Source organism: Zootoca vivipara, chromosome 13 (genome assembly GCF_963506605.1).
Source record: "Zootoca vivipara chromosome 13, rZooViv1.1, whole genome shotgun sequence".
Lineage (NCBI taxonomy): Eukaryota > Metazoa > Chordata > Lepidosauria > Squamata > Lacertidae > Zootoca > Zootoca vivipara.
The window spans coordinates 14,690,337-14,704,530 of record NC_083288.1 but is presented as its reverse complement, the minus strand read 5'-3'; the positions used below and the strand labels follow the sequence as shown (position 1 = coordinate 14,704,530).

At 47.1% G+C, this 14,194-nt stretch overlaps 1 protein-coding gene across 5 annotated transcripts in view; it reads right to left on the bottom strand.

Annotated features, from left to right (window-relative positions):
- Nucleotides 1–3: 3 nt before the first annotated feature.
- Nucleotides 4–14,194, bottom strand: part of ZNF385C (zinc finger protein 385C) — a 166,324-nt gene continuing 152,133 nt past the window's right edge. For 4 of the 5 annotated variants that reach the window (XM_035134884.2, XM_035134881.2, XM_035134883.2 and 1 more), the window contains 3 exons: nt 13,737–13,924; nt 9,539–9,652; nt 4–8,705 (listed from right to left, as the gene is read on the bottom strand). In XM_035134884.2, the coding sequence (XP_034990775.1) occupies nt 8,484–8,705; nt 9,539–9,652; nt 13,737–13,924 (524 nt within the window). In that variant the 3' untranslated portion in view covers nt 4–8,483. The remainder of the gene's footprint in view (nt 8,706–9,538; nt 9,653–13,736; nt 13,925–14,194) is intronic. The other variant, XM_035134882.2, reaches the window with a different exon arrangement.

The window sequence follows — 14,194 nt, the reverse complement described above, 5'->3', positions numbered from 1 at the left end:
AGAATCTGGACAATGGTAGAAGTAGGGGTGGCATCTGAGAGTTGTATTTCAGCAACACTCTGCAGGAGCAGATTGTCCTCCAATATAAGGGTTAAGATTGAGGGCACTAGGAGAAGGGGACGACAGAGGATGAGATGGTTGGACAGTGTTCTCGAAGCTACGAACATGAGTTTGACCAAGCTGTGGGAGGCAGTGGAAGACAGGAGTGCCTGGCAGGCTCTGGTCCATGGGGTCACGAAGAGTCGGACACGGCTAAACGGACATGACTAAACGACTAAACAACAACAACATCAGGGTTAAGGGACGCGGGTGGCGCTGTGGTCTAAACCACAGAGGCTAGGGCTTGCCAATCAGAAGGTCGGCAGTTCGAATCTCCGTTGTTCGGTGAGCTCCCGTTGTTCGGTCCCAGCTCCTGCCCACCTAGCAGTTCAAAAGCATGTCAAAGTGCAAGTAGATAAATAGGTACCGCTCCAGTGGGAAGGTAAACAGCGTTTCTGTGCGCTGCTCTGGTTCGCCAGAAGCGGCTTAGTCATGCTGGCCACATGACCTGGAAGCTGCGGACAAACGCCGGCTCCCTCGGCCTATAGAGCGAGATGAGTGCGCAACCCCAGAGTCGCCCGCGACTGGACCTAATGTTCAGGGGTACCTTTACCTTTATAAGGGTTAAACCTAGAATTGAACCCTTCATCCCAGATGTCGTTTCCCATATCCAGACGTATATTTCTTTTGTATAGGGGAAGAGATTCCACCCAGCTACAATTTGAAGTGGTGCAGTCCAGATTTACCACCCCATTTTGCTGACTGTGTAGACCAGTTTGTGTAGACCTTAGACTCGAGCTCTCTCTACCCATTTTACAATGCTGCTTCAATCTGCCGCAGAGCCAGAGAGAAAATGGGGGCAAATCCCAATGCCAACAGGCAATGCAAACTCACAACGGCAACAAAGGGATTCAAAAGGCTCCGGACACTTTTTGAGACGGCTACAGATCACGCTATGCCAGTCCAGCTTGTGGTTAAGGTCTTGCCCGAGCCACTCTCTGTCCGATCATCCGACAACAAACCAATGAGCCGAGAGTTGTTCTTCATTCACCTGTGTTCCATTTATTGACCAAGTAACACAGTAGAGCAATGGTTATCAAAATATTTTTTTTTACTTAAATCTCAACATTTTTATATATTTATATTTATATATATAGTACATCAAAAATATACATTGAACCATCAGAGGGTGGAGTGGGGGAACAACGTACTGGCCCAAGTCCCTACACTTGTGTTGGGTTTTCCTTTCACTTTTTTGTTTTTTAAAGATCAAACATGGTTGCACATCACTCCTTTTTTTAAAAAAAGAAGAAAATTTACATTTTTGGGTAGGGTGGGGGCACACACACTACTGAGAGCTATGGCCTAGGCGCCCTACCTACTACCTGGAGTACATTATATGCTATGTTCAAAGGCATTAATGCTTTGGATACAAAGGAAAAAAAGGGGCTACGGAAGAAAGCATCCACATTGTGTTCCTAAAGCAGCCTCTTGCTATATTATTATTAGCAGAAGGAATGGCTTCAACGGGGTTAAAGTGCCGAGTGTTTCGAAACACCAGCGCCGGAGTGGGCAGCGGAAGGCAGCTGCCTTTAGGCCGAGAGTCTGGTCAGAAGGTCTTATGGCTTTACGCGGAATATTAAGGTAGCGAAGGAAGTTGCAGGCAGCACCGCTGGGATTCGAAGTGCGCCCAGCGCTTGGCATGGAACTCCCTACATTCCCCCAGATCTACCATTGTGGGCAGGGCAATGAAGAGCGAAGGTGGGAGAAGCAAACCACAGGGCTAGGGCAGGGAGATTTCCGAAAGGGAGGAAAGGAAGCATAGCCATAGGGACAACCAGTTGCAAGCCTGGGTATAACTACTCAGAAAGAGAGGCATAGCAATTGAGCTGATATAGGACAACTCTGAACCATGAGGATGGGAAGCATGTTGATGAACCTAGAACCACACAGGATGAAGATGAACCTAGAACACTTTTTCAGGGAGAGAAAGGGAAGGAAATGGTTTAAAGAGCAGAGATCTCTTGCTCGCTACAATTACATCTCCAATGCCCTGTTTTGCAAATGCTGACCGCTGAGATGTGTGTTGTTAGGGTGCGTTTCTCCAGCCATTTTTGGAATGTAGCTTTACAAACAGCCCAGTATAGGCAATGCAGATTTTTCTAGCTTGTAAATAAACAGCCCGTTATCAGGAATGCAAACATTTCACCTATTGGTAATTTGCATGCTCTCTATCTGCCCGATAAGGAATTGCTTGAAACTCAAAAGGTTTTCATACTCCTATGCCAACCTAGGGATGTCTTCACACCTTGTGAGTCAGTGTGTGGAGACACGGTGGGAAGCTAACACCAACTGCGGCTCCCTGGTGTGTATACACACTGTTAAAAATATGTGTCTGTCACATGTCCACATCATTTTTTCAAAAATATAGGTACCTGCAACGTATTTTCTGTTGTGCACATTACAGACGCAAAGAGTGAAATGGCCCTAGGTTGGTCCAGTAAAGTATTTTAACCTACTTTGTATCTCCAGAAAGGGAAGCACAGTGATGCACCATTGTAAAACCTGGAACGGAAAGCACAGTGATAGGCCAGATATCAGGAGGACTGAGAATAATACAGGGAAAGAGACATGAGCGATGGGCGTTATCTTTGGAGAGCCTCGACTCAGAAAGAAAAGCAGAGGGGAGCACAGTGGACAAGCCAGTGGGTTGTTGAAATTAGAGCCATACAGGAAGGGTGGCATCAGCTAAAACTGAGAACCTTACAGAAAAGTAAACATTCGGGGGGACCCTACAACAGAAAGGCATAGGTAACATCCAACAGAAACGGAAGGTGCAAGAGGAAATCAAGAATGCTGGGTGGTAGCTGGGGGTTTTGTTTTCCATCCATGTTGAGAGTATCATGCTACAGAAACGTAGTTTGTTAACACCGTCCAAGTTTAGGTAGGAGACCCTCTCATTCTACACATGAGTTTCCTCCTTAATCGAATCAGGCCCATTCTCTTTGTAAGGGCTTCTTCCTTGATGCCACACTTTGGGAGCAGAGGGCTGGAATCTCATGACTTTGCTGTGGTTTTAACATTGCATAAACAAAGCAAGACTACAGGTCTCCGCGTGAAGCAAAAATAACGGCAAATGGACGAAATAAAAAACACATTTCTTACGGCAAACTCGCTGTGACTGCAGTAAGGGGTAGGTGGGTACTGTAAAAATTGTACCCACACCCATAAGTCTGTTTGCAGAGTCTGCTGAATTGCTAGAGGGTTGGAGGCCAAAGGAACCTGTTCTCATGGGTGATATTCCCATCACCAGCTCCAGCTCCCAGTGTATCAGCTCCTCTCCAAAAGTGTGCAAACTAGAGGTGCCCTGTCCAGTTTAGCACCAAAACAGACTCAATCCCCAAATGAGGTTAAAGTGTATACCTGTCATGGCTCTTCAAACTTTCTAGGGCTTGTAACAAGCCCTCCCAGTCCTGAATGTAGTGCTTCCCCCTGCTTTCTCGCAGAATCTGCTAGCCCTCTTATCTCCAAACCTGTCCTTTCTCTGCCTTCTAATGGAGGTGTGGGGGAATCTCTACCCTACAGGCCTAACTAGGTGTAGGACAGGTTCCAATTTGGCTTGGGAGTCAGTTTTCCCCAAACCGTGCCCTCCCACCTCCCGCCTGACTTCATTAAGGATGCCGGCACTCCTAATGAGTGAGATTTCCCTGGGAAATGAATGGCGCAAAGGGGAAAGCACAGGTCAAGCGGGAAACTGCTGAGACCCTTGCTTTCTGGGCACCGGACAAGTGGAAGCGTGGATATGGCCTGATCTGGAGGTTGGAGTGTGTGCCTTGGTGAAGTCACGGGCACTAGCCAATTGGCAAAATCCAAAGTGTGCTTGCAGAACTATCCCCCTCACACACACAAAACTTGGCACTAGAGAGAAAGACTTGCACTTGTCTTGAACACAGTGAAGATGCTTACAGATTGGCCCCTGCACTGTACCAAAATTATATCTGTCCTCATCCCCAGGACTCAGCTACACTGGCAAAGAAAAAAACAACCCAACGCTTTATATACGTCGTTTATGCATTCTAACACTGTGACACCAGGTGGCCGTTTGGGCCAACGCAATTTCCCATACAAAGTTTGCAATGCGCTTAACTGAAATGTTTCTTTGATGCGTCTAGATCCAGCCTAAGTCTCTCTTAGGCTGGATCTAGAGTCCTCTCTCAAAATGCCACCGAAGTGGGGAGCAAATCAGAGCTGGTTGCTTCTTCTTGCCAGGTTGCTCTCTGAGTTTCGTCTACTGGCTTGGGGAACGGCCCAAAAGCTCATGTTTGAAAAGCCACACGAATGGAGAGAAATGTCATTTTGTGTGCATTCTCTGAAGCATAAAGGAACCCGTGAGATCTACACCCTGACACTTTAAATATGCTTGTTATAGGAACCGTAACTCCTTTTGGAGTAGGGCGAACCTGTCCTGATTCCTTGAACGAACCTATTTTACGTTTTTGATGTTGTCTGCCATGAATGGAAATGGGTTTTAGTGTCCCCTGGGACAGGAAGGTACATTTCAAAGCTGCAACAAGGAGACCACTGCAGCAAGGAAACTATGGTGCTGTGTGTGTGCGCGCGTGTGCTATGGGCTCCCTCCTTGTCATACAGTAGAAACAAGCACAGCACAGGAACCAGAAGCAGGCAAAGAAACCCAAGAAGAACTGAGCCACTCCATTAGTACTTTTGCATAGATTAGAGTGGCTTGTTGCTTCATCGTGGCCAGCAACCTTGCTGTTTTTATTCCAGTAGGGTCCATAATTATCCTTGTGGGACAGCTGCTGGGTATATGTTTGCATTCAGGAGTGCCCTCAAGTTATTGGGTTTATAATACTAAAGTCTGTTGACAGCTCTCTTAAACACAGAAGAACAGTGGTTTTCAACCAGTGCGCCGTGACACCCTGGGGTGCCTTGAATGATGGTCAGGGATGCTGCGGGCAACACTGGCCTCTGTTCCTTCCTTCCCTCCTCTGATGCCTTCTCACATCTCTCCCTCCCAAAGGCTTGCACAGCTATTTATTGCAGCAGCCCTGGCTATAAGCTCCCCAGGCGAATGGTGCCTCTGGGGCTGGCTAGGGGGTGCTCCTCAGACCCATGTGGAGCAGTGCGAGGAGGCACTCCTCTTTGAGGTGGGGGGGCAGTTCAGAGATGAGGGGCGACAGCTGTGGCTGCCCAGAGGACTCTCAAGGAGAGGTGAGCAGAGAAGAGGCTGAGGGAACATTCAATGGTGTTTGAAAAGGGGTGAAGGGCTGCAGGCAAGGGGTGGCATAACTAGGCTCCTGAGCCCCACAGGAGTGCCGCAGAATGAATTTAGTTGTTCAAGGGAGCTGTGGACCTAAAAAGGTTGAAAACTTCTGCAGTAGAATACCACCACCCCTGGCCGCAAAGAAATGGCACTGCATTGCATAACCTTGTGCAGCCAACTCTTCGGAATACGAGCAGAAGCCAGGCCAGATTCCTTTGGGAAGTTCATAACCCAGACATGAAGCCCAGGGTCATCTGCATTGTTTGGCACCCCCCCCCCCAGCCTTTAGAGTTTGTGGTGCCCCAAGCAAAGAAGAGACTTCTTAGAAGTGTAGCCAGGAGAACTGCCCAACACTTGATGCAGCGGGGCTCGGGGGAGCGGGGCCGCTGCTTAAGTGGTGGCAGAGCACACGCCTGGTGAGTGCAACGTCCCAAGTTCAGTTTCTGCCATCTCCAATTAGAGGAGCTCAAGTTGCAGGGCTGGGAAAAGACCACTGCGTGAAAGCTTGCAGAACTGAGACAGGCCTAGGCTACACAAGGAGGTGGCATTCAGAGAGGGAAGCAGCTGTGGGGGGTCTACCACTTGGCTGAGAAGGGCACAGGGGAAGAGGATGGAGTGGCAAGGTAGGCTTAGGCTTGGACACAGAAGGAGGACCAGGTGAGTAGGACTGCTGGAACCCTCTCTTGATGCACCTGTATGTATGTACCACTTTGGTCTGCTGATGCACCAAGCCCTAAGACAATCAAAGGGGAGGAAGTGGCTATTAGGTTTTAGGGCACTATCTCTTTAATACACAACTGTCTGGCAAATTTAATAATAACTTCTGATAGTACCCATGTCCCTGCATTCCAGTTCACCAAGGGGTAATGTCGCTGTGGTGCGCCTGTCGCCACTTGGTAAACTGGTTGCTTGTATTTTTCTGCCAGGTGGTGGGGCATTTTATCAATTCATCTCCTGCTTCCATTGTTGGGTGAGAAGTGTGGTACCTGGTAAGGCGATACAGACAAGCAACCAAGAGCAAATCACTCCTCAGCCATGCGCTTACGGTGTAAGGTGTGCAAGCAGCCATTGATGCTGGAGGGCTCTCCTATTATTTTCCTTCCAGCATGCGGCCTGCTTCCCTTGCTAAAGGAACAGAGAGCTTTGTGCTTTGAAGCTACTTCTTTCCAGCCTGTGGTGTGGAATGTGCAGGCTGACAGCAGGCTCATCCACACTTCACTTGTCCTAGAAAACTTGGTTTTCCATTTGCCCCGCTGATTTCCCCAGGGAAACCTGCTCTCTAACGCTGAATTGCGAATTTGCAATCTGTGGGAAAACCCAACTGATGTTTGTTCCGATTCAGCGGTAAAGAGCAGAGGAAAGCGGAGAGACGATCCCATCCTATCTTGCGGCATAGGAGAAAGGACAGTAGTTTACGATTCTTTCCAGCCTTCTGATTCTAGGAACTCAGCGGCTGATGTTTAGAGTGAACCTGAAGTATCCAGGGATCTGACTTCAGCTCACAGTGTTTTCTAGGAATAAGCTGCAAGATCTGTGATAGATGCAAAAACGTTACATCGGAACTGGTTCTTGGTAAACTGTTCCCAAGAGCAGCCTTTTTTCTTCTGAACTCTGCAACTAAAAGCCGAAATCTGGGTATCCACCACCAGCAAGATGCTCCCTGACGTTCCTATTTCACACAAACCTCCTTCCCCAACCAGTAGTGTTCAACTGAACCCTACTTTGGGGGATGATCCATACTGCACATGAATATGTAAAACATTAAAGAGGAATCTAACATCTCCAAAAACTCACGGACACGTGATGGGACATTCATGACTTCCTGGTGTATGCTCACTACGTGTTTAAAGAACATAACCTTCCCTTCTTCACATTCTGCAACTCTCATGACACCAGACACTGTTGCATGTGTGAAAAAACACAAGTGTCATGTAAAGTATGAGTGGCCCTAATAGCTGAGAATTCCTGGCTCTTGGATACTCCTTTTCCAAAACACATCTAAATCCTATTAAAATAGGATAAAAATACTGTTTTTAAAAATGGAAAAGAAAACAACAACAACAACAACAACCCCAAGTTCTGGCTCATTTTGCACCGACAACCTATGCAATACTCCTTCACATTCTCTCTCTCTCTCTTTTAAACACACACACATGAACCCAAGCAGAAACCAAAATCTGGGCTTTTCAGTTCCTAATGTGAAAACCATTTGGTCATTTTGAAAACTTTTTTTTAAAAAAAATAATTTTGCCATCTGACATTAAACATTAAGGCTTGAGATGATGGGGAGGGTTTAATCTGTACTCTGTGTGTATGTGTGTGTCTAATTTTGTTCGTATGGGAAATACTCCTTTTGTTCATATCCTCATTTTCCCTCTAATGTCTCTGCTCAACAAACTAGCTCAATCCCTCCAGTAGTACAGGGGTATTCTAACTCCTCTCATTAAAGGGAGAAATACTGACATTTGCCTACATGCCAAAGTCTTAGGACCAAGTCTTAGGCATTAAGGTTCTGTGACAGGAACTCCTTATGTCTTCTTTATTTTGAAAAAGCAGCGGGGGGTGGGGTGGAGGAAGTGATCTCGATCAGGGCTACGGCATGCGGGGAGAGCCCCCCCCCAATCTAAACCTGGCCTCCCCCCCACATTTGCTTGTTGAAAAGGTGAGTAGTTCCAATCCCACATCACATCCTCTTTGGACCTCAGTTATTCACCACCCAGCAAAACCCAGACACTGGATCTCACATGGCTACTGGATCGCAGTCACCCTGTGTAAAATGGCACCTCCAGATGTCCAGATTTCTAATTAACCAAATGTTCTTGACAAGCTCCACCTGCTCACCTAGATAAGGTGGGTTGTGCTCCTAGGTAGATCAACCAATGCCTCAAAAAAACCTGGTGCAGGCCTGCCTGAAACTAAGAGGGAGGACAACACAGGCGGACGGAGGGGAATACTCTCTCTCCCCAATGTGTAATTGAAACAATGACATAGGCAGAAACAGAGACGAAAAAGATTGGCGCTTAAAGCAGTGGAAGGTTTCTGATTTGCCTCTGCTCAGAGTGCAGCCTGATTAAGACGCCCTCCTTTCCTGTACTGCTTTCCCTCTGATCTTCCCCACATTGGTTAACTAAATGAACCAAAAAAACCGTGCCAAAGTTCTCTAGTAGGGGGCAAAGACGATAGGGCCCGTAGCCGCTCGCACAGGGCCTGGGGGGGTTCGGAAAAGCGCTGGTCCAAAGATGGGAGCTTGGAAGAGGGTAGCGGCAGCTGGTCGGAGCGTTAGTGGGCTGGGGAGAGCGCACATGGTGGCTGGGGTGAGGGGGCCCGGCAGGAACCGTGCAGCCAAGGTCTTCGTAAGGTGCTTCTGCAAAGCCAGTTTGGACTGTGGGAGGGAGAGAAGGAGGGCGGGGGCAGAGACACACAGAAAGAGAAAGAGAGAGACACACACCATGTGAATCAACGAGCTGCAAAAGGAGAGGGGGACACAGGGGACCACGACTTTAAATCTCCAGTAGTTAACTTAAGCTGGGCCCTCCCCAAGCCCAGAATCTGTTTTGAAAGCCTTGGCTCAGCTCTGGAAGGTGTGAAATAGCGGTAAAGACAAACAATGCTCCTGAGCATACACAGAGGGCACTTCTGGCATACTGAGCAGTAAGGCCAACCCGAACCACATCTGAGATTGTGGACTTGGCTTCCAGCGTCATGCTGTACCTTCTGAAGCAAACTCAAGCCCCGGCATTGCTCTTTATAGATGTTAAGTATTTTAAAACCTTAGTAAAACGCTGAGAATGTCCCCCAAATCTTCTTGTTGCCTTGGACCATGGATTCAGCTTGCAGTTTACAGTTAGCAGCCCACCCACCACACCTAATAACACTTGATCCCCTCCAAAAAAGAATGAATTCAAAAAGATGTGGATAAAATCAGCCTTCCTACGGTTTCATTTGTGATTTCAAAAGCTGACTGCTCAGCTTTAAAAAAAAGCTGAGGCTCTACTGCTGAATTAGTGCCCTCCTCCCATGTTATGTCATTAACCTTTCTCTCTCTAACTTCCAAACGGCAACAACGGCTGAAGTTTCGCTGCAGGCTGTTCAGCACCTAGACCTAATTTTCAGCAGGCCAAGAAGGGGGACCAGGATCCCCAGAGCAAAGCCATAGCTCTTTTAAGGTATTTCCAATAAGTCGCGCAGTCGGTTAGCACCTCGAGTGACAAGTACCTTCAGAATACTCACTGCCAGGGCCGTATTCTTCTGCAGCTTGCTGTATGGGCTGTATTTGGGCTTTGCTGGCTTTCCTGCCAGTCTGTCCTTGTGCCGCCTGCTGTTCATGTGCTGTGGGTGGAGACGTCAGACATTAAACATTGAGAACTTTCCTATACAGGGCTGCCTTCAGGTGCCTTCTAAAAATCAGATCGCTTTTTTATTTGCTTGACATCTGATGGGAGGGCATTCCACAGGGGGGGGGGGTACAGGTTGAGTTTTCTAATAAATTGTGGAGATCTTTTTCATTAGGGGATTGCAACGTACATAATTTAGAATAAAAGGAGGCAAATTCTGTGCAGATGTTTTATGAGAGAATGTTTTAGTGCCGTCACTTTTTTTTTAATACAGTCGTACCTTGGAAGTCAAACGGAATCCGTTCCAGAAGTCCGTTCAACTTCCAAAATGTTCGGAAACCAAAGCACGGCTTCTGATCGGCTGCCGGAAGCTCCTGCAGCCCATCAGAAGCCACAGAAGCCCCGTCGGACGTCCGGGTTCCAAAAACCGGAACAGTCACTTCCGGGTTTGTGGTGTTCGTGAGCCAAAACGTTAGGTACGACCTGTGTACCTTTTTTTCTTTTTGCATTTGCTTGCCCAAAGTCTACAGTTTTTACCTCCATATTCATAAGAGCATTGCTTCGTGTATAGGTTAACTAAAGGTAAAGGTATAGGACCCCTGTCAGTTAAGTCCAGTTGCAGATGACTCTGGGGTTGCGGTGCTCATCTCACTTTACAGGCCGAGGGAGCCGGCGTTTGTCCGTAGACAGTTTCCCCCGGGTCATGTGGCCAGCATGACTAAGCCGCTTCTGGCGCAACGGAACACTGAAACTAGAGCAGCGCACGGAAACACCATTTACCTTCCCACCGGAGTGGTACCTATTTATCTACTTGCACTTTTGGGCATGCTTTCGAACTGCTAGGTTGGCAGGAGCTGGGACCGAGCAACAGGAGCTCATCACACTGGGATTCAAACCGCCGACCTTCTGATCGGCAAGCCCAAGCGGCTCAGTGGTTTGGACCACAGCGCCACCCGCGCCACTATAGGTTAACTAGCGTGTTTCTAATTTCTAAAGAGTCTAATTCTCGCCTATTTTGACACTGAGGAAGTGTTTTGAATTTGGACTTTTATATGCAGGTAGCAAACCAGCAATTTCAACTTTTAGCTTGGTTACTGTTGTAAAGTGTTTTTTTAAAAAAATATATAGCTTTTCTTTGATACAGATACGTCTTGTCACTGCTTCCATGGCCTCCCAAAGAGCTGGTGGAATTGTTGCTCTCCATTGCCAATTTCCCTTAAAACAGTGTTAAATGACCACGATGGCGAGGTTTGGATTTTATTGCTCAGTCATACAGTCACATCTACTGGAGCAATGTTCACCAATTGCATGAAGGGAATGGTCTATGGAGTTAGCAGTAAAAAAAATCTAGTCTAGATTAGGAACCATGCTGACTTGAATGAAATGTAAAACTGTGGGATGTAAAACTGCAGTCAAGTACAACATTCCTACAGTGAACATGTTAGGGATAGTTTTGTACCACCAAGGAGAAGACTTCCTGTTTCCTCCTGAGCTGGGACAGACTTCCACTACATGTGACTTGAAGAGGGTGCGGTCTGTTGTACTAGCATGGAGGAGAACACGGCTTCCATGTTCCGATCAGTGTGTGTTCTCCCTTTTGTATGTTGCTGTGTGTTTGGAGAGGTGACTTCTTAGTTGCACTCACTTGGGACTAACTTCTTTATGGAATAGTTCTAGTTGTTATGTAACCTAAGCCTGCCTTCAGGGATATGTCTGTGAACCTGAATGAATCGGTGAGTAAACTACTTTTATATTAACGTTAATCAGATTTTTGTGCTTATTCTTTTTAATAGGGATTAGAAGGGATTTTACCTGGAATGAATCTTTAATAGTAAGACTCAGATGAGTCAGCAACAAGCTGATCGCTGCGTAATTTAAAAAGGGGGATGTTTGGAACTCTGCTAGAATATGGAACATGCTAACGCAAGTTAGGAAGCATATGATTAACTAATATATCCTCTCCTGCCTCCCTAATCATCCCCACAAAAACTGATTTTCTTCACTCCATTTAATCATATAAGCCCCATTTTTGGAAGAGTTGTAGTACAGTAGTTGGAGGGTATTTTTGCCTATCTTTAAAAAAGGTTGAGCAGATGACACAACCTTGATGGCAGAAAGTGAGGAGGAATTAAAGAACCTTTTAATGAGGGTGAAAGAGGAGAGCGGAAAATATGGTCTGAAGCTCAACATCAAAAAATCTAAGATCATGGCCACTGGTCCCATCACCTCCTGGCAAATAGAAGGGGAAGAAATGGAGGCAGTGAGAGATTTTACTTTCTTGGGCTCCTTGATCACTGCAGATGGTGACAGCAGTCACGAAATTAAAAGACGCCTGCTTCTTGGGAGAAAAGCAATGACAAACCTAGACAGCATCTTAAAAAGCAGAGACATCACCTTGCCTACAAAGGTCCGTATAGTTAAAGCTATGGTTTTCCCAGTAGTGATGTATGGAAGTGAGAGCTGGACCATAAAGAAGACTGATCGCCGAAGAATTGATGCTTTTGAATTATGGTGCTGGAGGAGACTCTTGAGAGTCCCATGGACTGCAAGAAGATCAAACCTATCAATTCTTAAGGAAATCAGCCCTGAGTGCTCACTGGAAGGACAGATCGTGAAGCTGAGGCTCCAATACTTTGGCCACCTCATGAGAAGAGAAGAATCCTTGGAAAAGACCTTGATGTTGGGAAAGATGGAGGGCACAAGGAGCAGGGGATGACAGAGGATGAGATGGTTGGACAGTGTTCTCGAAGCTACGAACATGAGTTTGACCAAACTGCGGGAGGCAGTGCAAGACAGGAGTGCCTGGCTTGCTATGGTCCATGGGGTCATGAAGAGTCGGACACGACTAAACGACTAAACAACAACAACAAAAAAGCTCCTCCAGGTGGCGCTCTTGCTCAACTCTCCTTCAGCATATTTATTGAATTTACAATCATTTATTTATTTATTTATTGAATTTACAATCATTTATTTATTGAATTTACAATCATACATTTTGAACAAAAGTCAAGTTGCTTCTGGTTTGGTGCAAATATAGATTGAACAGGGTTTGTTTTTTTTAAGTTGAAAAAAGTTGAAGTTGAAAAAAGCTCTCAAATATGGTGGAAATCCTTTTAAATTTCAGAATTAGCTGAACATGTCTGCTTTGAACAGCTCCAACTCTAGAATTTTAGGGGGAAACTCAACCTGGAAACTTCACCGAAAAATCTCAGAAGATTTGTAGAAATGTTTGTCTGTTGCAGCTTAAACAAAGAGTTATGTGGCAAATGAAAGACTAACACGTTTACTTCCACTGTGAGTTTTCAGGAGTAACATTAACATCTAAGGAGGGTAAAAGCGCTTCTTTCCCATTTCAGTGATGATCACGAGATGCAGAATTGTTGCCCTAACTCTCAAGTAATGTGTTTTCTTTCAGTGAAGTCATTAAATGTGAATGGCTGAGTTAATGTTTATATGATCCCCGCCTGGCTGGGAGCACTTTGGGAAGGAGAAGAAACCCAGGGGTCCCCAAACTTATCCAGCTTCGGGCCAGTTCCTCCGGCGCTGATCACGCAGCAGGCCGGAGAACACGCTCCCATATGTGCACGCACTCGCTTTTTCTGGCACAGCGCAGCACCAGAAATGGCTTCTGCGCATGCGTAATTTCTGGTGCACTTCCGGGTCGGCGCGGTACCAGAAATAGCTTGTGCGTTTGTGTATGGGAGCGCATTCCCCCGCCTTCCGGCCCGCACGTGCGCATAAGCTATTTCTGGCAACGCGCCGACCCAGAGATGGGTAACCGCACCACGCCGATAAAAGCGGGCAGCAGGGGTTGTCGGGGGCCGCAAAATTGGCTCGTGTGGGCCGCATCCGGCCCCCGGGCCTTAGTTTGGGGACCCCAGCGTAACGCCAGCAAAGCAGCCATAGAGGGGAAATAGCAATAACCATGCACAGCTCTGAATAAGCAAGTTTCAACTGTGGATTTTTTCAGGAAATATTTTGGCCTCGGGAATCTGGGTCTCACGACCCTCGTCATAACAGTACGGCCCATCAGAGCAGCTGAAGGAGAAAAACTTTCCTGCCTGGACCATTCGGCTTACCTGATTGAGCTGGGTTTCTGAGTTGACAAAGATCTCGCACACCTGGCACTGGAAGGCTTTGTTTTGGATGCTGAGGCTGCCTTTGCTGCCAATCCGCTTGGGCTTGTGCCCTACTCGAGAGAGGATCTTCCCCCTGCCTCGCCTTGGCAGAACGGCTTGGCCTTCCAGCATTGACTTGTGCTTTGCTCCTGGGGGAGGGGGGAAAAGAGAGAGAGAGAGCATGAGTTCAAGGAGAAGCAGCGACCACTCCTTGGCTCTTGGAAACGGGAGGAGTTTCAGGATAAGGCGTATGTATGGGGTCAAAGGATACCAGAATGAAGGCAGCTGTGCAGGAAAACTCTCCCCAGTGCTGCTGCTGCTGCCACACTGGAAATGCTAGCTCTTAACAAGTGCTACCTTAGACAGTCTCCCAGAGAACCACTTCCGCATCCAACGGAGGTGGAGTTGTGGGCGGGACC